Source organism: Lissotriton helveticus, chromosome 5_1 (genome assembly GCF_964261635.1).
Source record: "Lissotriton helveticus chromosome 5_1, aLisHel1.1, whole genome shotgun sequence".
NCBI classification, from domain to species: domain Eukaryota; kingdom Metazoa; phylum Chordata; class Amphibia; order Caudata; family Salamandridae; genus Lissotriton; species Lissotriton helveticus.
Genome location: NC_136065.1, coordinates 1282334936 through 1282362900, shown reverse-complemented (window position 1 = coordinate 1282362900; position 27965 = coordinate 1282334936). Strand labels below are relative to the sequence as shown.

General features: G+C 46.0%; 1 protein-coding gene across 2 annotated transcripts in view; it reads left to right on the top strand.

Annotated features, from left to right (window-relative positions):
* KLHL12 (kelch like family member 12) overlaps nt 1–27965 on the top strand; it is a 557433-nt gene that overhangs the window by 412086 nt on the left and 117382 nt on the right. For both annotated transcript variants that reach the window (XM_078644106.1, XM_078644107.1), the window contains exon 8: nt 17236–17431. In XM_078644106.1, the coding sequence (XP_078500232.1) occupies nt 17236–17431 (196 nt within the window). The remainder of the gene's footprint in view (nt 1–17235; nt 17432–27965) is intronic.

The following is a 27965-nucleotide window of genomic DNA, read 5'->3' as shown; positions in this document are numbered from 1 at the left end:
GTTGTCCAAGGTTGCTGTCCGCGGGAGTCACTGGGATTTAGCAGAGGCAGGTTCCAGGATCGACAGGCCAGTAGGGCGGGGGCCAAGTCAGTTGGTGTGGTCCTGTTGTTAGCAGCTGCACAGCGGATCTTCTTCTTCTTGATCTTCTTTCTTGTTTTCTTATCGGGATCCGAGGAAGGAAGCTCCAGGGTGCCCCTAAATACTAAATTTAGAAGTGTTACAGGTAGGGCAAGGGCAGGGACCAATAGGTCCTTGTCCTGGAGTGGGTACACCCCCTAACCTGCTCCTCTCCTGTGGGAGAGGGGCAGGGACCGAGCTGTGATTGGGCAGGGCTCCCCATCTTCAAGATGGCCGGATCCCGAGGTCGTGCTTCACCTCGCCTCTCCCACCTGAGGGGTGGGGTTGGCACAGACTGGCACACCCTCCTTCCTGACGTAGGGTTTCCCGCCAGTCTTCCCGCCAGAGTGGGGGTCAGAACTGGTGGGGGCCAGTTGCTGAGTACAATAAGTGTACTGGAGAAGCTCACAAAGGCGGCAGGCCTTTGAAGCTTCCCCCTGCCCATCCTGGGGGAGGAGACCTAGCACCTCGCCCAGGATGTGCATTGTTGCAGGCCCAGGAGAGTGGGGGCTATCCGACCCAGGGGTCCAGCAAACATGTCTGCTATGTAGCAGCCTAGGCAGCCTTTCAGACCAGATGTCGATTGTCGGTTAGGTTTTCAGGGGGCATCTCTAAGATGCCCTCTAGTGCATTTTACATTAAATCCCACACTGGCATCAGTGCGGGTTTAATGTGCTGAGAAGTTTGATATCAAACTTGTCAGTCTTCAGTGTAGCCATTATGGTGCTGTGGAGTTCGTAATGACGACCTCCCAGCACCATATACTCTTAATGGCATCACTGCACTTACAGTGCCCAGGAATGGCCCTGGGTACTGTATGGGCACAGGGCTCATGCACCTGTGCCCACACCACTGGCATAGGGCATCCAGCTAGAGGGGTGACTGAGGTAGGCCAGGACAGTGGGTCTTGTGGGCATGACACACAGGGATGTGTGCCATGTTGACTCTTTGTTTAGTACTGTACTTAGGCACTCAGCCTGCAAAGGCAGTGTGTGGGTGTCAGGGTACAGGGCCCCTAAGGGTGGCACAATAAGTGCTGCAGCCCTTAGTGGTCTTCTCTGGTCAACATGTCCTTGGTACCTAGGGTACCATCTACTAGGAGCTGACAGGTGGCCAGAGATGCCAATTAGGTTTTAGGTTCAACACAGTTTTAGGGAAGGAACACAGGCCCTGGGCACCTGGTTGGCAGGAGCTCAGGGCACACTCAGTCAAAGCACATCAGCAGTTCAGCAAAAAGGTGCGGCATACCAATGCAAGCAAGATGGCACTTTCTCACAGGGTTTCGCCAGCTTGCCGGAGCAGCGACCCTTAGACGTCAGAGTTGGCTGAAATCCACTAACTTTCGCCCAGGGGTCCAAACGAAAATTCTGGACATGCCCTTTGACGGAGATTTGTTATTTGGCAAACACATAGATGAGGCATTGCAGCAAATCAAAAAGGACACTGATACCGCTAGGGCATTGGATACCTTACAGTACAGAAAAACACCTTCTCGAGGAGCAAGCGGCAGAGGCTCATACTCCTTTCGTGGAGGATACCAAAAATACCAGCAACAAGGTGGTCAGGGTCGATATGGATACCATAAACAACAGCAGCAGCAGCAGTCCTATAGCAATCCCCCAACGGCCTCTTATAGGCAACAGGGCAGAAGACGACAACCTCAAGGCAGAGATTCTGCTAGGAAACAGTGACAATGTTATGGCACCTGCACCAGATATGCCACAAGTATACAAAATTCCGAGAATATCCCAGCATCTCGAAAATTGGAGAAAAATCTGCACAGACAAGTGGGTTTTGGATATAATCAAATTTGGTCACACCGTAGAATTCACCAATTTCCCCCCTCCTCATCCACCTTTGAAAAAAAATCCACCGCATCTTGCTCTGCTCAGAAAGGTGGTGAGAACCATGCTGTCAAAGGGAGTGATAGAGTAGGTGCAGCGCTCTCAAACAGGAAAGGGAATTTATTCTCGCTTTTTTCTAATAAAGAAAAAATCTGGGGAATGGAGACCAATCTTGGATTTGAGAATGCTGAAAAAATACCTTCAGAAAAAGTCCTTCCGCATGGTACCACTCCAAGAAATCCTTCAGCTTCTGGATCATGCGGACTTCATGACAACGTTGGATCTTCAAGATGCGTATTTCCACATCCCAATTCATCCCAAACATCGAAAATTCCTAAGATTTACTGTGGCAGGTGCACATTTCCAATTTAAAGTCCTCCCATTTGGTCTACGCTCAGTTCCAAGAGTCTTCACCAAATTTATAGCTCCAGTAGCAGCTCATCTCAGGCTACAAGGCATCCAATTATTACTGTATTTGGACGATTGGCTGATAAAGGCTCCGTCCTTTCCTCAGGCTTCTCTCGCAACATCAAAATGCCTGCAAGTTTTTCACTCTCTAGGACTATCTCTGAACGTCCAAAAGTCAATCCTCTATCCGTCGCAAACAATTCAATTTCTTGGGGCAAAACTGGATACCGTTCAAGACAAAGCGTTCTTGTCCCAAGAAAGACAATCTCGCCTCATTTCTCTGGCATCAGACTTCCTAAAAAGAAAGTTCGCTTCAATGAGGAGGGTCAAGTCTTTTCTGGGGATATTGTCATCAGCGATTCTGCTTGTGCCTCATACGCGGCTGAGAATGAGACCAATTCAAGAGGAGCTGGACAATCAGTGGCTCCAAATCTCGGCTTCATTCGACGACCTAGTCCACATAACTCCAGTTCTGAGAGAAACTCTTTCTTGGTGGAGGTTTTCCAAAAATGCCTCAGTAGGGCTCAACTTTCAACCTTCTGTACCGGATTTCATCCTCACAACAGATGCTTCCCTAGAAGGTTGGGGTGCGCATCTTCAGGATCTCTGCATAAAAGGAAAATGGTCTGCAGCAATGGCAAAGATGCACATCAACTTTCTGGAGCTTCGAGCCATTTTTCTGGCTCTACAGTCTTTTCTGCCAAGACTTCAAGGTTCTACGGTTCTCATCAGAACCAACAACACCACTTGCATGCATTATTTAAACCAGCAAGGAAGGTACCCGGTCTCATATTCTGTCCCAAGAAGCTCAAAGCATTTGGGAATGGCTTCTCTTGCACGATATTGCGATCAAGGTGGAACATCTTCCAGGAGTCCAGAACACCTTAGCAGACACTCTAAGCAAGACGACGAAATCCTGCCATGAATGGGAGCTGAATCAAATGATTCTGGAGAATGATTTCGGAAGTGGGGCAAGCCAAATCTGGATCTCTTTGCCTCCAGGAACAATCGGAAGTGCCTTTTCTTTGCAAGTTGGGAACCGGAGAAGGGCTCTTTGGGAAACGCTTTCATGATGAGATGGACGGGGATTTTCGCTTACGCTTTCCCTCCCTTTCCCCTGATCCCAAGACTTCTGCGCAAGATCAAAATGCAACCATGCGGCATGATTCTAATTGCACCGAAATGGCCACGTCGGCACTGGTTCACAGAACTTCTCCTCTCCAAGTGCAAGCCATTCCGCCTTCCATTAATACCAAACTTGTGGTCAATGAGCGAAGGCCAGATTCTTCATCCTCGTCCAGCCCAACTACAACTCCATGCTTGGTTTCTGGATTCTCAGAATTCAAGGGGATAGATTTACCTCAAGACTGCAGAGATATTGTGAATAGAGCGAGGGCTCCTTCTACGTTGATGACCTATGCCTTAAAATGGAATTTTGTTGCTGGTGCAGCAACAGGAATTTGCATCCGCTGAAATGTTCTCCTGACAAGGTTCTACCTTATTGATTTTCATTGTCTAAATCTGGTCTCATGTTTGCTTCTGTTAAATTGCATCTAGCCGCAATTTCTACATACAGACGATCCTCTGGGAGCGGCATCCCTTTGTTCCAATCATCTCATTAAACAGTTCCTGAAAGGGCTTTTCAGAACTTTTCCACCTATTAAGGCTCCTCCTCCGGAATGGAGACTGTATCTAGTACTACAGCAACTAATGAAACATCCATTTGAACCCATTCATAAAGAAGATTTAAAATATCTCTCATGGAAGACAGCTCTCCTCACGCGGGAGGTCACACCCTACGCCCCCGCACTCCCACTGCAAGGCACGCCCAGAGTCGGAGGAGTGATCACCGCGACCTTGTTAGAAAGCTGGGAACGTGCGGGGATAGAAACAATGGCGGATTTGTACAAAGATGGCACCCTGATCCCATTTGGGAGCCTGGTGGAGGACGCCGATTTGCCGACGGGGCAGTTCCTACTACATGCCTCCATGATCCGAGAATTCACGAGACGCTGGGGAGACATGACGGAGGAACCCCAGACGCACCTGTTGATGCAGTACCTCCACATCATGGGGAATGGGTCCCATGTGATACATTGGCTAGCACAGGCATTACAGTCACACACGACGTGCACGCTCCAACCGCTGAGAGACAAATGGACAGCTGACAGAGGGAGGGACTGGACAGACAAGGAATGGGAGAGAATCCTGGAAGGGCCACGCCATGTACCACGCAACTCGAGGTTTAAAATCATACAACTCTACATCATACACAGAGCATATCTGTCCCCCGATAAAATAAACCGCTACTTTGCACTGGACACCTCCGGCTGCCCGCGCTGTTCGTTGCTAAACGCTGACCTGCTGCACATGCTGTGGGCATGTCCCAGGCTGCAGACGTATTGGCAAGATGTAGCTGCACTGTTAACGAAAGGTGCAGGGACAGACCTAAGATATACATGGGAAACTTGCGTGCTGGGGTTGGTCAAGAGGACGAAGCAAAACAAAGCCCTTGCCAGGTTCTGGGACCTGGGACTGATAACCGCCAAACGACTCATAACGCGACATTGGAAAGACGCGAATCCACCGCAAACGAAACATTGGTGCGCCTCTCTCACCTACTGGGCAACAGCAGAAGGCACGGTTCTCCGTAGAGAAGAGACCGCGGGACGGAGAGCCATACCGATTGCGCAGACCTGGGACGACCTCCTACAGGCCTTCAGCAAGGCATGTCAGGAGCAGGGCATAACATAGACTGGGCGACTCCCTTCTAACACGTAGGCATGCAGGTGGGGAAGGACACACGGTAACACCATGGCGAATAGTGCACATACACACATGGGACACGGAGCCATAACCTAGCCCTGCCTTCTGATTCTAAGCATGTGAATCTATGAAAGACACCCCAATACTGGATAAAAAACGAGTTACTTACCTGTAACTTCAGTTATCCAGTATTGGTATCTTTCATAGATTCACATGCGACCCACCCTCCTCCCGGAGAGGCTTACCTTATCATTATGGCATACTTACTGTCACTTGTGCTATGAAAATCTGAGGGTTTGCCTCTCTGTGGGGAAGGTTCTAAGAGGGTGCTGCTACCTGATTGGCTGGTTTCCAAGTTTGGTTCTTTTTGCAAAAGGACTAAGATAGGCTAATGTAGTGACTTTGCTATCCACAATAGCCTATAGTATATTGTTATTATGACTAATATATATGTTTTATTGTACCGCGAGACTCCCACCTCGTCGGCGGGGATGATTCTAAGCATGTGAATCTATGAAAGATACCAATACTGGTTAACTGAAGTTATAGGTAAGTAACTCGTTTTCTTCCACCTCAATCATTCCATTGAACTCCTGTTTATTTCCCTCGATCTGTTGCAAAATGTCAATACTTAAGATGGTAAACGAGCCCCCATGCACTATATTGATAGAAATAGACCCTTAAGGAAGGTGCAATAGCTCCCGGTTGCTTTCTCCAAATCAGGCATTGCAAGATTTATTGTAAAATGCATCCAGACATGCTTAAAAGGACCTTGCTCTTTCTTCCTAGAGCCTACTCCACTCTAAACAAAGGAGCATCTATGGCCTTCCTGTGGAACATCCTTGTAGCTGATATCTGTGAAGCAGATACCTGGTCCACACCACATACTTTTGCAAAATATTATTGTCTGGATGTGCCAGCCCGCCAACAACCCAATGTTGGCCAGGAAGTATTCCGTACACTTTTTCAATCTACTGCAACTTCCACAGGCTAGGCACCGCTTTCTGGGAAGACTGCTACTTACTTACTTAACCAGTAAGCATCTATTCATGGCTTGTAGTGCTGTAGATTCAGATCCAACTATTTCTTTTTCAACCACATTGTTAACTGCCAGGCAGGACGGTAAGGCGTCTCCTAGGCATGATGGCATCCTGGGTCGTCTTGTCCCACATGCCGGACTACAAATGCACCCATTACAGGCGTCCTTTGCATCACAGTGGTCACAAGCGAAGGGAATAGCTTAGAGGATCTAGTACTGAGTCAGGATCTGTCACTGTCTGCAATGGTGGAACAACAAACTGTTTCTGGGCAGGCACATTATGCACCCTATACCGCAAGTGGCCATCACTATAGGCACATCACTCACAGGTTGGGGGGTGTACATGAAAGGCATGACGGAGCAAGGGTTGTGGACTGTGTAGGAAAGTGCCCTTTTTTGACATGATCACCCCCACTTTTTGCCTGGTATCTGATGCAGTGTCGACAGAAGTGTGCTGGGTTCTGCTATACAGGTCCCAAGTGCCAGGTCTGTTTCCCTAAACTGTGCAATTGTTCCCCCAATTGGCAAGACCTTTAACATCCCCTGTAAGTACCTAGTTAATGTAACCCCAGGTACCTAGGACAGGGAGGCTAAAGGGTATCCCCAAGGGTTGCAGCATGTATTGTGCCACATTAAGGGTCCCCTTAGCACCAACATGCAAGTATCCATTGCAGGCTGGGCATCTTGCAGCAGGTAAGTGAAAGCACAACATGGCACACATCCCTGTGTCAGAATAAAAGTGGTACACAGTATCTAGGAAAATTAAACAAATAATTGGACAATGTTAAACAGGATTTGAACAAACTTTGCCTGCAATACTGAGGAAGGGCTTCGCCCTGGCCCAAGGTAAACTAAAAGAAAACACTAGGTCAAAACTGTCCTAGAAACAGCATGCACAGCAATGCCTTCCGAAGTACTAAATATGATGAAACAAAATGTTGAGACAAAGGTCCAAAACAACTAGTGGTCAATCTTGTTCCAAAAGCCAGAATTTATTCAGTTACTTGTAGCAGATAATATCTTTCGCAAATGTTAACAATATGCTTGCAAGTTTACTACATCATTACAACAGGTATATCCACAGAAATTGTTCATGTGACCCAATGCATTTCGGGTGTGAAACACCCTTCATGAAGGGTAACTACAAATAAAAAAAAATTACGTATTACAAATGTATAAATGTATAGGTTTAACCATGACTTACAGATAAGGGATATTGTACTTGGTCGGCACTGGTTTTCTACTCCATTAAGCTTGACACATTGCAACTATCTGTAGTCCCTCTACAACTGGCAGGGTCTTCTCATGCAGGATAAAGGGAGAGTCAGATGCCTAAAGCCCAGACAGTTCAGTCTGGCTTCTGAGATTCTAGAGTTCAGATACCTAACATTATCATCAGAATGGATGGACATCCGCAAGAAAGCAACACATCCTACCACTAGAGCATGTTATACAGCTAAGTGGAAGAGACTTATCACCTACTGTAATACACAACACATTAATCCCCTAAAACCTATGGAACACAATCTCGTAATCTAGCTCCTGCACTAACAAAAAGTAGGACTAGCTTACACATCTACATGATTACATTTAGCAGCCATTGCTGCAAATAAACAAAATTGGGAACAACAATCTCTCTTCATGTCCCTCTTAAAGCATTCATGGTGGGGGGTCAAAAAGGATAACACTTACAAGCTTACCACCTGCCAGATGTGGATCCTTAATGTTCTAACCAGACTCATGGGCCCTTCTTCTGATTTTTAACCCTCAACCCCACTTCAGTTTCTCTTGTGGATAGTTGCCTTCTTAATAGCAATAACTTCTTAAAAAGAGTCAGTGAAATAAATGCCCTAACTTTAGAAGAACCATTCTTTCAATTACATCAAGATAGGGTAGTCCTTAGAATCAACTCTAAATCCTTGCCAAAAGTATTGTCCTCTTTTCACATGAATCAATCTTTTGAACTACCAGTTTTCTTTCCAAAACCACACTGTAGCAGAAAGAGCTCTTCATACCCTAGATGTAAAAAGAGCACTAATGGTTTATATTGACAGAACAAACTTTTTCTGTAAAACACAATTGTTTGTCGCCTTCTCAAAACCAAGGAAAGTCCATGCTATATCGAAGGTAGGTATCCCTGGATGGATAGTTGAATGCATCCAGACCTAATACATCAAAGCAGGACATATACACCCGGTGTGTGATAAACAATCTGACACTGGAGCCGATGTCCATGTGCATCACCACAGAGAGGAGGAGCAACAATACCTTCTGACTCGAAAGACATCAAAGAAAAACAAGATGCAAATGTCTGAGCCCAACACTAGATGGCAGGACTATATACAGAATGTTAATATACAGCACTACTTACTGGAGTGAAATGTGCCCTCGCCAGTTTCCTGTGTTGTGACCATCTCTTTAGCAACATGTCTCTAAACTGAGGGTAGAAACGCATTGCACCTGGGTCAGCCTAACTATGTGGTCATTAGAGCAGTATGCCCTTATATCTTGCCCACAGCATCTGTAAAAAGAATTCCCTAGGGTTGGAGGAGACTTAAGACTTCAAAAAATTGCAACCTCTCTGATTAGTGCCAACTGTCCACCTTTAGTCATCAGAAGATTGTCAATTCTGTTTCATCTTGGTTGACCAGTCACAGAGCAGACTTTTAGAAAGTCTAACAGGTCTATTTAACAAGTCTCTTTCGGAGGCTGTTTTTCCTAAATTGTGGAAAACAGCCAGGGTCAGACCTATCTTAAAAAAAAAACACGCAGCCGACCCAAAATTACTCCTAAACTACCGTCCCATATCCCTACTTCCCTATTTTGGTAAAATGTTGGAATCTCTCATAAATCAACAGCTAGTTGCCCACCTCTAGAGCCACGGACTACTCGACCCTTCACAGTCTGGTTTTAGGGCGGCACACAGTACAGAGACAGCATTGGTTGAGGTAACTGATAACATCAGGCTGGCTTTGGACAAACACCAGTCAGCCTTTCTCGTCCTGCTCGACCAGTCTGCCGCTTTTGACACCATCTCCCATAGCATTTTAGAACATCGACTATGGGAGATTGGTGTCAGGGGGAATGCCCTTAAGTGGCTCAAGGGCTTCTTAGCTGACCGAGTAACCTCAGTCCAAATGGGCAAAAATATTTCATGTGAGAGATGGGGGTGCCACAGGGTTCTATTCTGAGCCCGACCCTCTTTAATCTGTATATGACGCCAATGGCCAAGATGATCAGATCCTACGGTTTTGATGTCATATTCTACGCCAATGACACGCAGATTCTGATCACCATTGGCCCAGACCCCGCAGAAACAAAGCAGTGTTTTAAAAAATGCATGTCTCATATTGACAGGTGGATGCGTTCTAATTGCCTCCAGTTGAATGGAGGAAAGTCTGAGATCATGCTTTTTGGTAAGGCTCAGGAGCACTGGTCTCACGACTGGTGGCCTTCCAATCTTGGCCCCTGTCCAACCCCCAAACCAACAGTACGAAATCTAGGTGTCTACATGGACAATCAATTGGCTATGAAAAGTCAGATTAACCACATCACTGGCACTTGTTTCGGAGTGATGGGCAGCCTACGAAAGTTTTTCAAATGGATTCCTATTGAGGCCAGGAAACCATTAGTCCAGGGATTAATAATAAGTCGAATGGACTATAGAAATACTCTACTGTTCTCAATCAATGAAAACCTTTTGAATAGACTTCACATTTTGCAGAACACGGCAGCTAGGCTGGTTCTTGACCTTCCGCCCAGATCCTCCTCTGCTCGTTGTCTAAGATCACTGCATTGGTTTCCGGTAAGAAAGCAAATTCTTTTTAAGATCCTTTGTTTGATACATAAGACTATGTATGGAAGAGGGCCAAAATACTGGTCCAAGAAACTATACTGGTACCAGCCTAGCCGGGTGCTCAGATCGTGCAATGCATCATTGCTTACTCCTCTCTGAATTCGCACCGCCAGAAAGGGAGGAAGATCTTTCTCCTTTCTCGCCCCGGCATCATGGAACAAGATCCCTGCTCATCTACGTATCATCCCTGATCATAACCGCTTTCGTAAGCAGATGAAGTCATGGTTATTTGATAATTAAGCTTGCGTCTAATCAGAGCTGTCTGCAAGCGCAAAAAGACTCTCGAGTGATGTGTTCGCTATACAAATGTCCCTGATTTGATTTGAACAGTTGTGTTTCTGGTTCTTAGTGGCCATGTTGTGATTTGGTGCGTGTTTATTTATTTATTAAGTTTTATATAGCGCGAACTTGACCCCGAAGGTTGTTTCAATTCTTCTTTGCTCACTTTGAGCTTGTACAATTTTATCTCCCTTGAGTATAGCAAGTCAGTATATTGGGATGTACTGTTTTAATCATTCAGTCTGGATTTGTAAAGCTCAGCTAATCACCTGTGAGGGTATCCAGGCATTGAGAGCGCTGCTGCCTAAGCTTAGTCGAACATCCAGGTCTTGAGTCCTTTTTAGGTCTCGCTGCGAAAAGCGCGCAAAAGCGCGCTCTCGCTGGGAGACTATAGCAATCAGTTCAGCCGACAACGACTGGAGACAGGAGATGGCCACGCGCACATTAAGATGCATGGCAGAGTCTGATTCCGATGCGCGCCTTGGGATTGGGTCGCGCGCGTCGGAATCCGACTCTGCCAGGCGCCTTGGGTCGCGCGCGGGAGCTTCTACCGTAGACAGCTCACATCGCGCGGCTCGTGGGTTTCAATTTCATTTTGACTTGTTACACTGCCTGGGGCCCACGCCGGACGCACAGAGCTGTCTGCACTGGGAGCGCGCGCACGGGACCCCGCCGAAAATGAAATAATGGACTCGGGCAGCTCGTGTAAACTCTGACAAAGAACCGAGAGAGTTCCCGTGCTGGTAAGTTCTGCTCCAAGGCGTGGCTGCCGGCCGGCCCTGTGCCACACAAAGGCTAGGAAAAGAAGAGGCGGCGCGGGTACCGGACGGGGGCTTTCAAGGGGGGCCCACCGGCTGTGAGGTCTATTCATGAGTGTTGTTTTGTTGCCAATTAGCCAGCCTTGGCTGGAGGGAAAGGCCCGCGCGGATTGCATTTATATTGGCGGCCTGCCTCCTTCTCCCACATGAATTATAGGTTATAGGGCCTATAACGCTATATAGCGCCCATTTAATTAACTGCCTCCCCAGCCCGGCCCTGCTAGTACACCAAATAGCTTTCAAACTACGAGATTTCTAGGTTACTTTTAAAGGGCTGGCTTTTTCTGATTGACAGCAGCCATTTAAGATGGACTACCGGGTCCTACGCTCGCTATGTTGATACTTTGTAAAGTGCTTGCATGTGAATTTGAACATGGATATAAACGAGGGCATGAGTGAGTGGTTGAGTTTTCATACTTTTGAAGCAAGTTGGCAGATATATTCATACTGGCTTACCCTGTGGGGGCTTTGGCAAATCACTGTACATTTTTAATAAACTTTAATATTTGTATATAGTGCGTCATACCGCACTAATGACTTTACTACACACAATAAATAAAAAGGTTCAGTGAACGTCTTTTATAGGGAATCCTGTGTTGGGCCCATTTTGTTATGCTACCTGTAATATTTGTATGTTTTTAAAAAATTGCACTTTTATGGTATTGTTTGGATGCATAAATTATATATTGATTGATTGAAAAAGGTTCAGTATTACCCGATGTCATAGTACTTAATTGACCAGCCTTGGAAGGATGGAAGGCTAATTTGGCATTGCTAGGACTCGATCTTGGGACGTTGTATATGTTCCGGTATTTATTGTGGGGAAGGGGGGCTGGGCAGGGTAAGGTGAGTACATTTGCATGTTGATTGGACTTAATATTTGTTCAGATGCGGCTGTTCGGTTAAAACAAAACATCGATTGTACGTACTATTGTACTTCCGCTGACTTTTTTGCTCACCCTATATAAGTTGTTTCGAACATGTGGGTTTCAAATGTAAAACCAAGTTTTTTACATAAAAAATATTAAGTGCATGCCCGTTCAGCAGCAGATGTCAACCAGCTAGAAAGTGTGGATAACCGTTCAAATAGCAAAACCTTGGTTTTGGCTGTTCGCTGTTTTCCGGAGGCCCTTTGGATAATTCAGAACGAAGGGGGTGGGGGAGCTGCAGGCCGCAGTCATTGCCCTTCGCAAAAAAACTAATGAGGACAGGAAAGCGGACAGGATGGACATACACCATCTGTGTGAACTCTGGCAGACTGTCCCTTCCATGAATAATTTAGCTCTTGTCACCGGTGGATGACAATAGCAGCAGGGCCAGGTGAGCAGTACCTCGAAGTCCCGCCCCCTGAGGCCTGTAGGGGGAACATAAGGTGATGGGGATGGTTGAGCCAGAGATTTGTCTAACGATGCTTCGCGAGGAGAATTGGCCACACCCTTCTTTTAAAGAGGAAACGTGTAAAGTGTGCAAGGCTTGAACTTAAGGCGACGCGAGTCATCGGCAGAGAGTCTGCATAGTTGACAAGGCCCCGTAGATGACCCTGTGTACAGGGTCAGCACATTTGTACAATGTATCACCCGGGTCTCTGCACATTGTAAGCACATCTGTGCACAGCGCCATGGAACTACGGACACATTGTCAGCATATCTTTACCCCGCCCCTCTGCGGGCTCTTTACACATGGTGAACACATCTGTACAAAACGTCCCGTAATAATTGTACAGAATATAAACAGTTCTCAACATAGCGTCCTGAAGGTCTCTGTACACACTGAACACATCTATACACAGGCTGTTATACGGGTCTGTACACATGGTGAACACATCTGTATTAAACGCCATGTAATTATTTGTACGCACTGTGAACTCGTCTGTACAGAGCGCCATGAAGGTCTCTGTACACCCTGCGAGCACATCTGTACACAGCCTCGGCTTTGTAAACGTGAATACATCTGTACAACGTACCATATCGTTTTCTCTGTACTTTGTGGATCCATATGTACACGGCCTGCATGTAACTTTCTACACTTTGTGAATTCACCATCATGTGGGTCTCAGTACTCCTTATAAACACATCTGAGTCTGTTAGTTGGGTGAATTGGATAAAGGATGAACAAAGGAGGGAAGAGTTTAGAAATTATTTTTCGTGAGTTCATAGTAGTAAAATAGGTTTGGGATGAGTCAGACATTGGAGGTTGGAATATTTTTGAAGAAGAATGCAATGAGTCATGGAGTGGTGGTTTTGGGGGGTTATGTATTTTTTTCTGCAGTGGGAGGAAAACAATATATAGATACACAAGAGGTATACATATACATCTACATGGCATCATATAGCTCGCCCTTCTCATTTCAAACGTATCAGATTTCAGCCGTGACAAAGCAGTATCTTCTTCATATTAAACAGCTTGGATGGGCTGTTCCTAGTCCTCTCTTATAAGTGATGGTTGCCAACGCTTTCTTACTGTCCAGAGTGAACTGTGGCGAATCAGCTTACTGTGGCTTACCAGAAAAATTAATTATTGAGCTGGCTACAAAAACTTCAAAATATGGTTGTCAGGCTGCTGCTCAATTTGGCAAAGTTCGACCGTGTGACTAAAACATCACCATCAGCTATGTATCAACAAACTTATTTGCTTTAAAGTTCTTTGCCTCGTGCTTCGAGTCTGCACAACCACTCTGCGGCATTCTTTTCTCATTAAGTCAGAAAACGCATCCCACGTCGCCAGCTGAGATATCTCAGCAGTCCACTGTCCTGTGTCCCATAGTATAGACTTCAGAGATGACGAGAACGATCCGTTCCGGTACCCTACCTATGGAATCCACTTCCATCTTCGAATAGAGCTGAAACAATTCTTTACAAATTCAGGAAGCTGCCTTAAAACCTGGTTTTCTGTCCGCTCATCATGTGCCTTGTATTGGCCACTGCACTGTGGTTGAGGTACCATTAGAACCAAGAGACTCCACCCACGAGTGTAAGTGTGCTCTACAAGCAACGTTCTGAACATATATAAATAAATGCATTCTGCCCAGCCCGACACAAGTCTCTGTACATTCTGTGGACGTTCTTGGAGACCAATGTTTATCATAGAGGGCACTGTACATATTGCTATCTAATTCATAGGCATCATGTAGGTCTTTGTACACACAGTGAATAAGTCTGTATATGAAAAAGCTCCACCTCACTTACTGCCCCCACCAAACTCTCCGGAAGATCCAAGCTGGGGCCTTCAGAGGCACAAGTAATTAAGTCGAGAAGTCCCACCTTTTTATCAGATGATAGACACGTTTTAGCCAATTTGCAGCTTCCTTGAAAGTTCAAGACCCTTTTATTTGCTGAAAAGAGATGAATTAAATATTGGCGCGCTTTCTGAACATTCCCATGCGATGGAAGTCCAACGACCCCTTTCCAGGCAGTAGCTTCAGGTGTCACAGAAGCGGACAAGGAAGTGAGCCCCTTGATTGGCATTCCTCGCGGTTTTGACATTAACCTTAGTCGCCTCAGTGGAATTACTGGAGTGGGCATGTGCGTAGCTGTAGATACAATGCAACCCTTGACAAACTCTATCCAATAACAGATAGAGGACTACTGCTGCAACAATCACAAGCCCAGTGCTGTAATGGATTAGTGTTGTGCTGTGTAGGGGTGTGTATACATCTTTAAGATATTTATACGCAGTGCTTCACAGGGATCTCTACACATTGCAAACAGAACTGCACACAGCGCCATGATGGCCTCTGAACACATTGTAAACACATCTGCACACAGCCACATACAGGCTCTGTATACTCTGTCAACACATTTGTACAGTTTTACACGGGTCTGTGAGTCTTATTTCTGCATTTCTACTGTCCTGTATTGTGCAGAGCGCCAAAAAGGCCTATGTGAACACATCTGCCCGCAGCGCTACACAGAGCCATGCATAATATTGTGAAGATGTCGGCACACAGCCCCATAGAGGGTTCTCTGCACACTGAGCACATTTGTATACAGTTCTGTACAGGTTTATCAGCACCATGAACTAGTCTAGTAATGAAGCAGTATTTATGTATAATTTCATGCAAAAGACAAGGCGCTAAAGTGCATTTGGTGGACAAGACTCCCATTACTGCACAGAATATGCGTGGTAAGAAGGGTGTGGATCTGTAGTGTGGCCTGTGGTGTTGGCAAATGTGTGGTGTCTTGCATGCTGACCAGTGGTCTTCCTATCGTGTCAGAAATTGCTGCGCTTGATCGTGTAAAGGAGCGTCAAGGATTGAGACTTGGAAACTCTTAACCACACGTAGCATCATTGTGTAGGGTTAGAAGTATGTCCTCTGTAGGAACTGTGCTGGTGTGGCATTAAGTGACCAGCTCTTATGTTGCTGCAGTGGTGTAGTTGCAATTAAGCGTAGAGTGAGTGAAGAGGAATACGAGATTTGCTTGTACAAATGGTTCTGCTTCTTGGGTGTTTGTAAATCATAAGTCGGTGAAAAGTAATCTCTTTCCACCTTTCAGAAGGAGTGCACATACTTGTAAGCGGCTCATGGAGAAGTTACTAGTCCCAGTATGTATAGGCACATGCTTGTGCATTGCATTTGCCCAGGCCTGACTGTGTTATTCAATGAAGTCCCAGGGCTATGCTAGCATTGTCTTGCGGTTCAGAATTTAGGCAGGGGAATGCTTCACAACCACAGAAACCCTGCATGCCAGACAATCCACATCACAGAGGATAAGACAAGCATTTGCAATCCAATAGGTCTCGCATTTGCAAGAGTTGGAGCTATTGGCATTGTAAATGACAATACCTTTTATTCATGTATTTTTAAAACCTGCAATCGGTGCATAACACGCACTTTCAACGTATAGTCCTTGCTTACGAGAAGCAAGGCTGTCAGTAAAAGAGACTGCCAGCCTTGCTTCTCATAAGCATAGGCTATAAGTACAAAGTGCTTGTTTACGCACAGCTTAAAGGTTTTCCAACGCATAAATAAAAGGCATTGTCATTTACAATGGCAAAAGCTCAAACTTTGGCAAATGCGAGACCTATTGCATTGCAAATGCTTGTTTGAATTCCAGTAGAGATGATGACGTCCGTAGGTGAAGAGGGAGGTAGTTCCAGGCCTTCGCCATGAGGTAAGAGAGGGAGCCTCCTCCACTGTTGCTGCAGTGGATTCGAAGAGTGTGGGCGAATCAGAGGGATGCGGAGCGCAGGTGTCTGGAGAGATGGTGAAAGTTCAGCTGATGGTTGATGTGTACTGGTCCGTGCTCATGGAGGGCAAGGTGTGGGTCCACATCTTGACATGGCATCTCTTCTGAATGGGGAGCCAATGGAGCTTCCTCAGGTGGGGCTGATGTGGGACCGCTTGGGGAAATCTAGGACAGGTCTGACTGCTGAGTTCTGTATTGTCTGCAGGTCTCTTGAGGGGGTGCGAGGTGATTCCTGCTTAGACTGAGTTGCTGTAGCCAGTCGGCTGGTGACCTGGGCTTGTTTGACTGTGCATCTGGTATCGATGGAGAGCCATCTGGAAATTAGAGGGTGAGGAGCCCCAGGCTCAAAATTTTATCTTTCGTTGGGAATTGTATTGCTTTTATTTTTCTAAATCAGCAAAGTAGGTGGTTCATTTTAGAAGATGCCCATTGAATCATGGTTGTGTGAAGTTTGGAGCTTTCACAATGATAGGGGATAATGTGTCTTTAAACCATGAATTATTTGAAAGTGAGAACATTTTGCACAGAAGGATAGATGTCGTATCTGTTCTCTTGAGTATCCTACAGTGTGCTTTGTAGTTAGGGGTTCTTTCCGAATTGCTTTTATGATTTCTTTGTGTGGCTGTGTGGTGGTAATTTCATGCTATTACTTTGCGGGTTTTGTACAGTAATACCTAACTTCCTGAGTGTTTTAAGGTGTTGAAAAGACAGATGTTTGACTTTCTTAGTCGATTCACATCTACAATTCATTAAATTCACTCTTTCTGTGCTCATTGTAGTCTTCGAACCTTGTATTTCATTATATTTAAATTGAGTGTCAAATATTAGTTTCATTATGAATTTTACTGTTCATCATTTTGTAGTTACTTTTTACCCCACTTTGTGTTAATCTGTATATTTGTTTCTTTATTTCTCTACCCAGAGCATTACCCGTAAAAGGCGATATGTTGCCACAGTGTCGCTCAATGATCGCATCTATGTGATTGGTGGGTACGATGGCCGCTCCCGGCTCAGTTCAGTGGAATGCTTGGATTACACATCTGAAGAGGATGGCGTTTGGTACCCTGTGGCTCCCATGAATGTGCGTCGAGGATTAGCGGGGGCCACCGCTCTTGGAGGTATCACCACTTTAGATTTTCCTGCTCACGTACTGGCATTTTTAGAATGTCCTGTAATATGTTCATGGTTTCAGAAATTATGGGTATCATTTGATTTGTAGGAAATATTGACTTTGCAACTAGTTGGTTAATTCTTCCAGTGTTGGCTAGTGTTTCCTTTGTTTGATCTCCTACTTCAATTCTTCTGTTACAACTCTGTGCATATGACTATGCCTGTCATCACCAAATTAATTGCTGACATATGTTTTTGACAATGTTATTTCAAGCCTAAATCAAGCAATTGCCTCCCCTGCTCTGGCCGCAAATATGTCTATATTTAGATTTTTATATATTTTGAACTAGCTGCAAAGTGGAGAAAATAAGGGAGTGTAGCAGAGGGCTGAAGAAGGAGATGCATGTATAAGAAGAGGGGTGGCTTACCAACTGAATCCATCAATTGGAGGATTATATGTAGGTGTGGGGACTATTCCAATTCTTCCTGAAGAAAGAGTGATGGAGCTCCCAAAGGAAGTTCTAGATGTGAGAGTGTAGCAAGAGAAGGGTTTGCGTATTGTCTCCCTCTTCCTTTATTTGTTTGTTGTGAGCCAGTTGGTGATGATGTGGCAACTGTCAACTAGGCCACCAGCAGTCTTGATCTCCGCTGAGCTGTGCTGCCACAGTTCTACTAACTTTACAGGTAGAAAGGGCTATACTAAGGGACTTTAACGGTATGCAACATAATTAGTTTGTGGAAGACCTTTTTTTTTTTTTTTTTTTTTTTAGATATGTGCTCTAAACCTGGTGGAGGGGTTATTTTGAACTCCTAGCGATTTCATGTAATGAACCAGCTGTGGTGTGAAGCCATCAAGCTTCATCCCTATTGAGAGACACTTCTGAATGCATTCCAGTAGATTGTCATTGGTCTGTAGCATGAACTCTGTCTACAGGGGTTTGAGCTGTAAGTATGACTTGGTTTTCTAGGTCTGGGTGGTAGCAGGGCAAGATTTGAGCAGGGTGATATTATTGCCTTTTATGGTTACTAGGTAGAGTTTGGTGGATTACTTTCTCTTCTTTCACTGACAGTGTTGATATAATTTACTCCATCCTTCATTCTCTTTAACAATTTCATCATTGCTCTTCAATAACGTAAGGGGCCTCTGTGCCTAATTAACTGTTTCTGCCTTGCATCTTATCAGTCCTTGGACCATGCCTTTTTTGTGAATCAGCAGATGACTAGAAACTACCTTAATGTTAATTAATCTCAATTCAAGTAATATCACAATTCCAAGACATTTTGCATAGCACTACTGTTTGCTGGTTGACCTGTAGAGTAAGGTCCTATACATAGTCCTTGTTCCCTTTTGTTGGGTGTCACTTTGGAATCTGATCTTTCTCTGGTTCCTTCAGTCATTTCTGTAGTAAAGTTCTCATTTTCTTCCACGGCTACCCAGGTGTAGCTTTCCTTGATTTCACTCATCGGGTACAAGCTATAATTGCACCGGTCGTCCTGCAGCAGCACTAATCCCATGTGCTCTAGCTCTGTTTTCCTCAATATCTGGGCGTACACGAATAACTTCAAAGACGATTTTGCACTTGTCAACAAAGATGGTGCATGCACTACATGATAATTTTAGTGTCAAAAGAATAACAGAATTTTTTTTATAAGCGTAAAGAACCTAAAAATGCATTACAGTTAAAGTATTTCATTAATGTCCAAGAGAAAAAAAAGACTGCTGTTAAAGTGCATTATCTTCTTGTGCATTAAAGGTTACATTTTTTTCGAGGCTGGGCATGTGATGGTTTATATGTGAAGCTTGTTTATAACCCAGTTTTGGCATTCCTGGTCTACTTTCCTGTGCAACCCCAGCAACTGAGGTCGTTACGGGGTGCTTGTTCGTTAGGTGCGATGTTTGTTGAAGTTGCTGGCTTTTTGGTTTTTTTGCCACTAAGATTAAAAATGTGAAAGTTTGGGAGTTGTCTGGTTTTGTTGCCCTTGAGGCACTCGATTAGTGCGTGTCTGCAGCTGCGCACACCTAGATGGTTAAAAAGGGGATGTAGCAGAAGCCTCTGGTCTAAAAGAAGTGCAGGACAAATGCAGATAACGTGCAGCATGGCTTCTTGTTCTTGGTGGCACCATCTGCATGATTGTCTGAACTAGTTGCCACCCATTAGGGACAAAAAATCCAGTGTATTAGGCCATCAAAGTGCTGGTTCTTGAAATTAATTTTTGTGTACTTCCAGTTGCAACTGTCCCAAAGGCATTTTTGTCTTCCGGAAAGCACAGCTTCCGGATATTATTAGTGGTATTCCTTTTGAAAAGGCAACTGAAATGGGTTTGTACTATAAGTGCAGGCCTTGAAGTTTCCTCAGACAACTTAAGAGGTAGTCTCTGAAAATGGTTTTCCGTGCAGGATTTGAAACTTCTAGCAAGAGCAGCTGGTAGAGTGAGTTGGATCTTGCCAGTTTCAGTTTGAAATAGCATTTGATGAAAGCTCCTTCTCTCGCAATTGATGTTTGACCAGGCCAAACTCCAGCCTGATCTGGGCATTCAAGACATTGCAAGGAAGCAGAAATAGCTACCTGTAGATCTTTAAGGGTTTATAACACTTTTGCTTTATGGCCATACAGTGGTTCACACTCATATGTGAGGGTTGGCAGAAGCTTCACCAAGACTGGCAGATAAGTCTTAACCATTTATGTGTAGACGGCTCAACTTTGCAACTTACTTGCGTCCCGCCTCATAAATATGAATGACTAACTTTCTTTTGTGCAAACTATATATATATTTTTTCTACTTAATCCTATTTGACATACCCTTGCTTGATGTCTCTCTTGAGTTCATGCACTATGCCCTCCGTACTTTGAGGTGGGTTTTACAGGACAACCCTTTCCTAAGAGTATTACTTGCTGGGGGTCGCTCTCTCCTTCGGTCTCTGTCATATGTATCTATATGATTTTAGCTGTACATCCAGTCAGGACAAAACTGGGTTGCACTCTTAAAATGCCCTTAATTGTGCCTGCGGACTGCACACTTCAATACGTTTCGGTCGCATCCGAGGCCTGGTTCACTGATAGTCATGATTTTGTTTTGTCAGTGCACACACTTACTTACTGAACTCACACCTAGAAGTTAATCAAAATTAGATTCTTACATGGGAAGTTGATGCTAAATTTCAACATCTATCCAGAGAAATCATCCCTATACCATTCTCTCATGTAGTCAAGGCAATATGTGTATATATATATATATATTATAAAAGAAATTTTGCGCGTTAATCTTTTCTGGATTCATATGCTGTGCATTATTCCGCTATCTAGTGGGTGGGTCCGGAATTGTTGTATTGGTCCTTTTTTAGGACTCACCTAATCAGCGCACAAGCGCTGCTTATGAGTGACCTTTTAGAATTGGTCTGCACTTTTTGGGCGCTCGTGCATGTCCGGTATCCACCTTGCGAGGGCGAGCAGCTTTGCCATCTGTTTCCACGCCCGCGTGCGCGCTTGTTAATTGTAAACAGGTGGTGCTGCAAGGCAGATGCTATAAATGCACAAGTGCTTTCACTGTGCCTTCTCCCTCCCTCCCCACCTAATCCGGGCTCTGCTTTCCGCTGAGGTCAAATAAAAACCATTATTCCAACCCTTTATTTATTTCTGATGTGCATCTTGTTCTTTATCACAGCACCTTTAAATGCGTGCGTTTAGGATGTGCAATGTACAAAAGCATTGTGAGTTTGCTTTAATGGACTATAATGTTGCTCCATAATTAAAAAGAATCTAACGTACATATACTGTTTAGATAACCACTAACTCGCCTCTCAACTGACTAATGACTTGTTCAGCGCTTGGGAACAGGTATGTTTTCAAGCTCATGTCATGTGTAATCTGATGTGCTAAAGTGAACCACTTCCTTCCGTGTTCTAAAGAAGTACACTTTTTTTTATTTTAACAAGACTTTACATATTTTTACGGGATGTTTGTTGCATTATCTACATATCAACTATTTTCAGGGCTCGGCTTAGAGCAAATGCATTTCGGCACACTATAAGAACTTACTCGTTTCATTTATAAACTTTATTTCGATTTAAAAGAAATCACAAAAGTCAACACAGTACAAGCACAGGGTCTAAAAATCATCAATAAACATTACGTTACACTATCTCGACACACGTGATTGTGACTATATCCTATAATACACTTTGTTAAAACTATAAATAATTTGATACAACTCTAAAACCCACCTATGTAGTGGGCCAAGAACAGTTCACCTTTAAAAAGAGCATCGAAAGGTAGAATAAAATTCACATACGAGAAAGTAACACGTTATTAAAAAGAAGAAAGGGGGAGGAAGGTTACGTGCGCCTCCCTACAGACCAGCGAATCACCCACACCCAGCCCAAAAACCTGGCTAGGGCAATCACATATGGGCCATCCACTGCGGTTTTAAATAATCTGAATGCCTCGCTGTGGGCCCTGGTCCCATACAAAGACACAGGGGTTTTAGCCAACATCTCTTCGGGTTATTATTCGCTGGACATGCAAATAGCATATGGGCCACAGTTTCATCCCTATCTGGGCAAAAAGGACATTTAGTAAGGTTGGCATGCAAATTAGACCACTTTGAGGTGAAGGCCTTGGTGGGTAAAGTTTCCACTCTGAACTGGTGGAATAATTTTCGATCACGACTCAAGGAGATTAGATCCCAGTACTGTTCGTAATTAGGTTCGGATTTAATATGTAAGAAGGTGCTTGACAAGGTAAGACTACTGGAAGATGTGAACAGTCGGGAATAGATCCAGTGCCAATAAGCGGTCTTTAACTCTGATTTACTGGGAAAGACACTTCCCTCTGGGAAGGTCCACAACCGATTCAATCCCAACTCACTAAGAGTGTTTTTGACACCCCTAAACCACTCGATTTTATTGTTCACATCCATATCCCGAATTTCGCGCACGGCCAACGCATAGTTGACTAGTTCAGGAGTCATCCAGAGTCTTCTCCAGTATAATACTGATCTGTAACGGGCAACATCTTTGATGGAGTGACACCCCAAATCCATATAAAGAGGAATAAGGGGGGTTGATTGCGGCAAACCCGTTAGTTATCTTAAAAATGTGTTTTGTACTACCACCAGCGCATCCCGATTCGCATGCGCCCACAACTCTGAACCATACAAAATTGCGGCACTGATTTTAGAATAATAAATCTGGAGTACTGGGGCCACGGGTTTGTTGTAGGAGCGACTATGCTCCCTGAGCATCACACCGAAAGTTAGGCATGTCTTACCGTGAGACAGTCAATTTGGGGCTTTCAGCTCATATTTTTGTCTAGGGTTATCCCTAGATATGAAACAATCTCTGTTTGCTCTAAAGCACCTTCCTGCATCCTTACTTCACCGATGTGTTTAAAAGAGTTCTGGAGGACCATAAACTTCGTTTTGTCAACATTGACAACAAGGTCATGATCTTCACAGAACTCTTCGAATCTCATCAGGGCACGTTGAAGACCCTGTCTTGTTTTGGATACGATAAGAGTGTCATCGGCGAACATTAAGAGTGGGATCTGTTTTCCACCTAGACTGGGGTCATCATTGGGGCAGTTTTCAAAGTATTTCAATACCCCATTTATATAGATGGAAAATAGGGTGGGTGCGAGAACGCACCCCTGCCTGACCCCCTTCTCGACCGGAAACTTATCAGTGGTGTGACCTACCGTATCCCACCTAACCTGGGCAAAGTTGTCTGTATGATGTTTAACAATAAAAGACAAGATTTTCAATGGCATACCCAGCTTTAAAAGGCTATGCCGCAGTTTGGAGCGCAGAACTAGGTCAAATGCAGACCTGAGGTCCACAAAAGCTGCGTAGATGGAACCTCTCCCCAGAGTAACAGTACGCCAATTGATGAGAATGAACCTTAACACCTGGTCCACTGTACTGATACATCGTCGGAAGCCAGCTTGTAGGTCTGACAGGATGTGACAATCGGTTATCCATGCCTGCGTTCAACCTAGTATCACTCTAGCCACAACTTTCTGAATGCAATCAATCAGGCTTATAGGGCTGTAGTTTCCTGGTAGTGAGCGATCCCCCTTTTTAAAAATGGGAAGGATAACTGCACCTGCCCAGGAACTAGGAATTACTCCCCCTTTATCGATGGCATTCATTAACAGTTGGATATACTTTGACCAGGATGCCAGATCTTGTACAAAAAGGTCTGCAGGAATGCAGTCTAGACCCGGAGCCCTTCCTTTTGGGACTTTGAGGAGGGCTCCTTCTACTTCCTTACTGGAGATGCTAAGGGGAAGAGAGGGCGATGGCACATCAAAGGTGTCCTGAGCGCCCGAGTTGTTAGCGAATTGACCTTTGAAGTTGCGGACCCACTGATCGGGTTCCACATAATTAGTGAGAACTTTACCGGGGTCCCCACTCCCCCATTTCACCAAGTGCCAAAATCGCGTCATGTCCCTCCCAGAACAGGCAAGGAGAAGTACCGCCCAATGGGCTTCATCTCATTCCCGTTTAGCATTAGATTTTGCTACGTTATAAACCTGCCTCTTCTCTCTTATGGAGGTCTGGTCCTTACTCCTAATTGCGGCTGCTAAAGATTTGTAAGCAGCACGACATTTGGAGTTATACTACGATGCAGCTTTGCTAACGGATGATACTGGGCCTTTTTTGTGACGTGTAATAAAAAAACCTTTCAATTGATTAAAAAGATGCTTGTGACAGCCCCGGGTGCGATCCCAGCAGTGCCCGCATCGGCGTGTGATCAGCGCCTCCTCAGAAAGTCTGTGGCGGTGCCGCTGATCAAGGCGCTCGCCCTCTTGGGACACTGACCCGCCCGAAGCCCGCCTGTCTCCAGAACAAATCGCAGGGCTGCAATCCTGGACAAGGGCCATTGTCGGTGGAACGAGGGTAGTTTGCTGTCATGATCCCCCCCCCGCCCTACTGCTGCCCCTCACACGTTACATACTGAAGGACGCCCTTTCCCCCCGTCTTCCGAGTTGTGTACGGTGGTGACCGGCACTTGGTGGTATAAAGTCCGAGCTGCGACCGGGGAACAAAGCCACAATTGTGAAGGGGCGGCAAGGTGAGGCGCAGTGGGTAAACTCCAACATCCTGCTCCGGTTGCTGGGTGCGACCTTACGCAATCGGCGGAGTCGAGCACTGCGGCGACGTTGGGAACCACGCCGACCTGGGGCAAAGCGGAGAGCTGAGGGGGTCGAGGGCTGGGCACTTAATCCCCACAACACCCGGCTCCTTTTAACGTGACAGCGGCAGTCCTGGTGTGTGGAAATCGCTGCCACATACCGACTCTGACCAGAACCCTTGGGGGCGCCTGAGAACGAGGGACTGAGTTGAAATCGGACCTTTGGCACTTCCTACAACCTGTAATAGGGATTGGCCTACGCCCATAGCCACTTACCTGACCAGCGGCGACGCAAAAGTGGGCCAGTGTGCACGGACTCGGAGGCCTCAACCTCGGGGATAATAACCTTCCTACTTCTACTGCCCTCTCGACCGGCATCATGGCGGGCAGAGGCCCGAAACATCCGTCAACGCAGGTAAAATTGGACAAGTTCGCCTATGATAAAAACTCACCGCCCTTATCGGAGGGTCGTACCTCCTCAGGCAAGAGTGCGGACAACGACGGTGGGACGAAGAAGGTCACGCTGGAGGACATTATGAAGGCACTGTCGAGTGTCCAAACCGCGGTGGGCTCAATCTCCACCGACATTTCCCTGCTGCGGGCAGACTTTCACAAGATGGCCGACAGGGTCAAAGAGGTGGAAATAGTCACCAAGTCTCTGGTGGCGGACACGTCCGAGCTACAGACTGCCATCTCCCGCTTAGAGACAGAAAACAAACTGCTCATAGACAAGCTTGATGACCAAGAAGGACGCTCATGATGCAACAATGTACGCTTCCTTGGTGTTCCGGAGAATGAGGGGACACAAGCCATGGACCTCTACGTGGAAGACTTAGTCAAAACCCGGCTACAACCTAAAGGTCTCTCCAGCTTTTTTTCAGTCGAGAGGGCCCACAGGATACCTGGAGGCCGTCCTAAGCCCGGGGCACCCCCTCGACCAATAATTGCTCGTCTATTCAACTTCAGAGACCAGGACGCAATATTACAAACAGCTAGAGTCTCTCCACCAATTAAAGTCCAAAACTCCGTGATTACCTTCTTTCCGGACTACACAGCGGCAGTGTCCAGACGCAGGCGCAGCTTTCTAGAGGTTAAGAAGGCGTTGCGGGAACAGGAACTGCCGTACTCCATGCTCTTCCCAGCAAGGCTTAGAGTGGTAGCTGACGATCGGACTTGGTTCTTTGATACACCCGAGGCGGCGTTCGATTGGCTCGATGGATGGCGAACAGTGGGCGGCAATGCCCGTGGGAATAGAAATAACCGCCGACGTGGTGACCGAGACGGTCAAGGAAGTCAGCGAGCAAGAAGTCCCGATCATGGACACTCGGCAGAACCGGTGACGGAGGAGAAGGGCTAGCGGCGACGAAGAATGCTGACTGCACCCTGGCGATGCTTGCAGTTTTTCAAGACTGTGATTCTGTTGGCTATTGACACTGGACTAGGCGGGTCCTGGAGGGCAAGGAGGGTTAATGTGCCTGAAAGTCCCTCCACCCCGGACAAGCAAGTACTATGGTTTGGGAGGGAAAGAAGCACTCTGCTGAGTTGGGGAGGCGGGCAGTTGTAGGTCCGTTAAGCAGGGCGGCAGGAAGGGAGGGTGGGCACCATGGTTGGGTTTCTGTTGTTTTGTTTGCTCTATTTTCGAATATTGCTGGTGGAGAAAGCAATGCAATGCAGCGGAGCAGGGTAGTTTTTGGTTTCTTGTTTATACACGTCATGGCAGGATGCGACGAGATATGTATACTGTGTACGCGACAAGAAGTCAGATACAGTTTGCCAGTGGTATTGGGACAAATCCATATGTTTAACCAATGTCCTTCTGACGCTCTTGTATTGGCAGTATGCAATGCTATTGGGGTACCACTCCTCTTTACTTTGGGATCTGGGTGGGACAAACGTAACTTTGAAATGTTGATGATTGTTACTTTGACTTATGGCTGAATGTAATTCTCAGGACCCAGGGCTCCCCAAACAGCTCTGACGGTATTATCTTGGAATGTCCGTGGTCTTGGGGATAAGGTGAAGAGAGGTCTGGTTTTACAATATTTAAAACGCTGTGGCCCCGCGGTGGTCCTATTGCAGGAAATGCATTTAACGGGCTCGACTATCAAGGCCATGGATAGATGGGGGCATCGCATGATCGCTCACGCAGAATTCTCCTCAGGTTCTAGAGGTACGGGAATACTCATCAGGAAGAAGTTCCCTCTGGTGATACAACAGACGCGAGTTGATGATCAGGGTAGATTCGCAGCGCTTACATGTCAATGGGAGGGTTGACTGTTCAATTTGGTCTCTGTTTATGTCCCATCGGCCCTCCACTCACAGGCCCATTCTGCTCTTACAAACTTTCTACTAGCACTACCTACTGCAACACTACTCATAGGGGGCGACTTCAATGATATACTTGACTGTTCTCAAGACAGATTTCCCGCTAGACCAGGGATGCAGGGCGGGCGACGCCTCCTTGGTCTCTTGGACGCTTTGGGGCTCACAGATAGCTGGAGACACACACCCCCTAACGAGCGGAGGTACACTTTTTACTCTGCAGTCCACGACTGTCATACACACATTGACCACTTCCTAATTTCAGCAGGCGGCCTGCCCGGAAAAGAGGAAGTAGTTATCCGCCCTAGGGGCATATCTGATCACTCCCCACTGCTGTTGAAATACACACATCACCAGACCTCCAGGAGGCGTATGTTTCCGCTTCACGCTGGTTTCTTGCATGTTGCCCCTATCATGAAGCGCCTCACGGCCACCACTAGTCATTTCTTCCAAGACAACGCTGGATCGGTGGACTCCCCTTGCATGCTATGGGAGGCCTATAAGGTGGTCCTGCGTGGACAAGCACTGGCCTCCATTACAGGTCACAGACGGTCGCAATGAGCGGAATTAGATAACCTGGAGGAGGAGCTCAACACGGCACTGACTGAACAGGCGATGCACCCATCACTCAGCGCCACCCTTTCGGTTCAGCTTAAACAAACAGTGTATGTGGCGTACTAGCGGGAGAGTGCGATACAAGGCCTTCAAGCAACTAGACATAGGATATACAAACTAGGTGACAAGGCTGGGAAGATGCTAGCCTGGCTGGATAGGAAAGAAAGAGGAAGTAGGGTCATAGCACAGCTGTTGTCCCCTACGGGCGCAGTGGTCAATAAGCCGGACGAAATAGTGGACGTTTTGGCCGATCATTATGAACAACTGTATGCTCCCCGGGCGTCCTATACGTCGGAAGAGGCGTATGACTTTATCAAAGACCTGACAGTCCCCCAACTCTCCCCAGAAGCGGCACTCCTGTTGGAGGCAGACATCACCCTAGAAGAACTGGAAACTGCAACCTATTCCCTTGCGTCAGGTAAGGCGCTTGACCCCAATGGTCTCCCAGTTGAACTGTACAAAAGGACAGCACA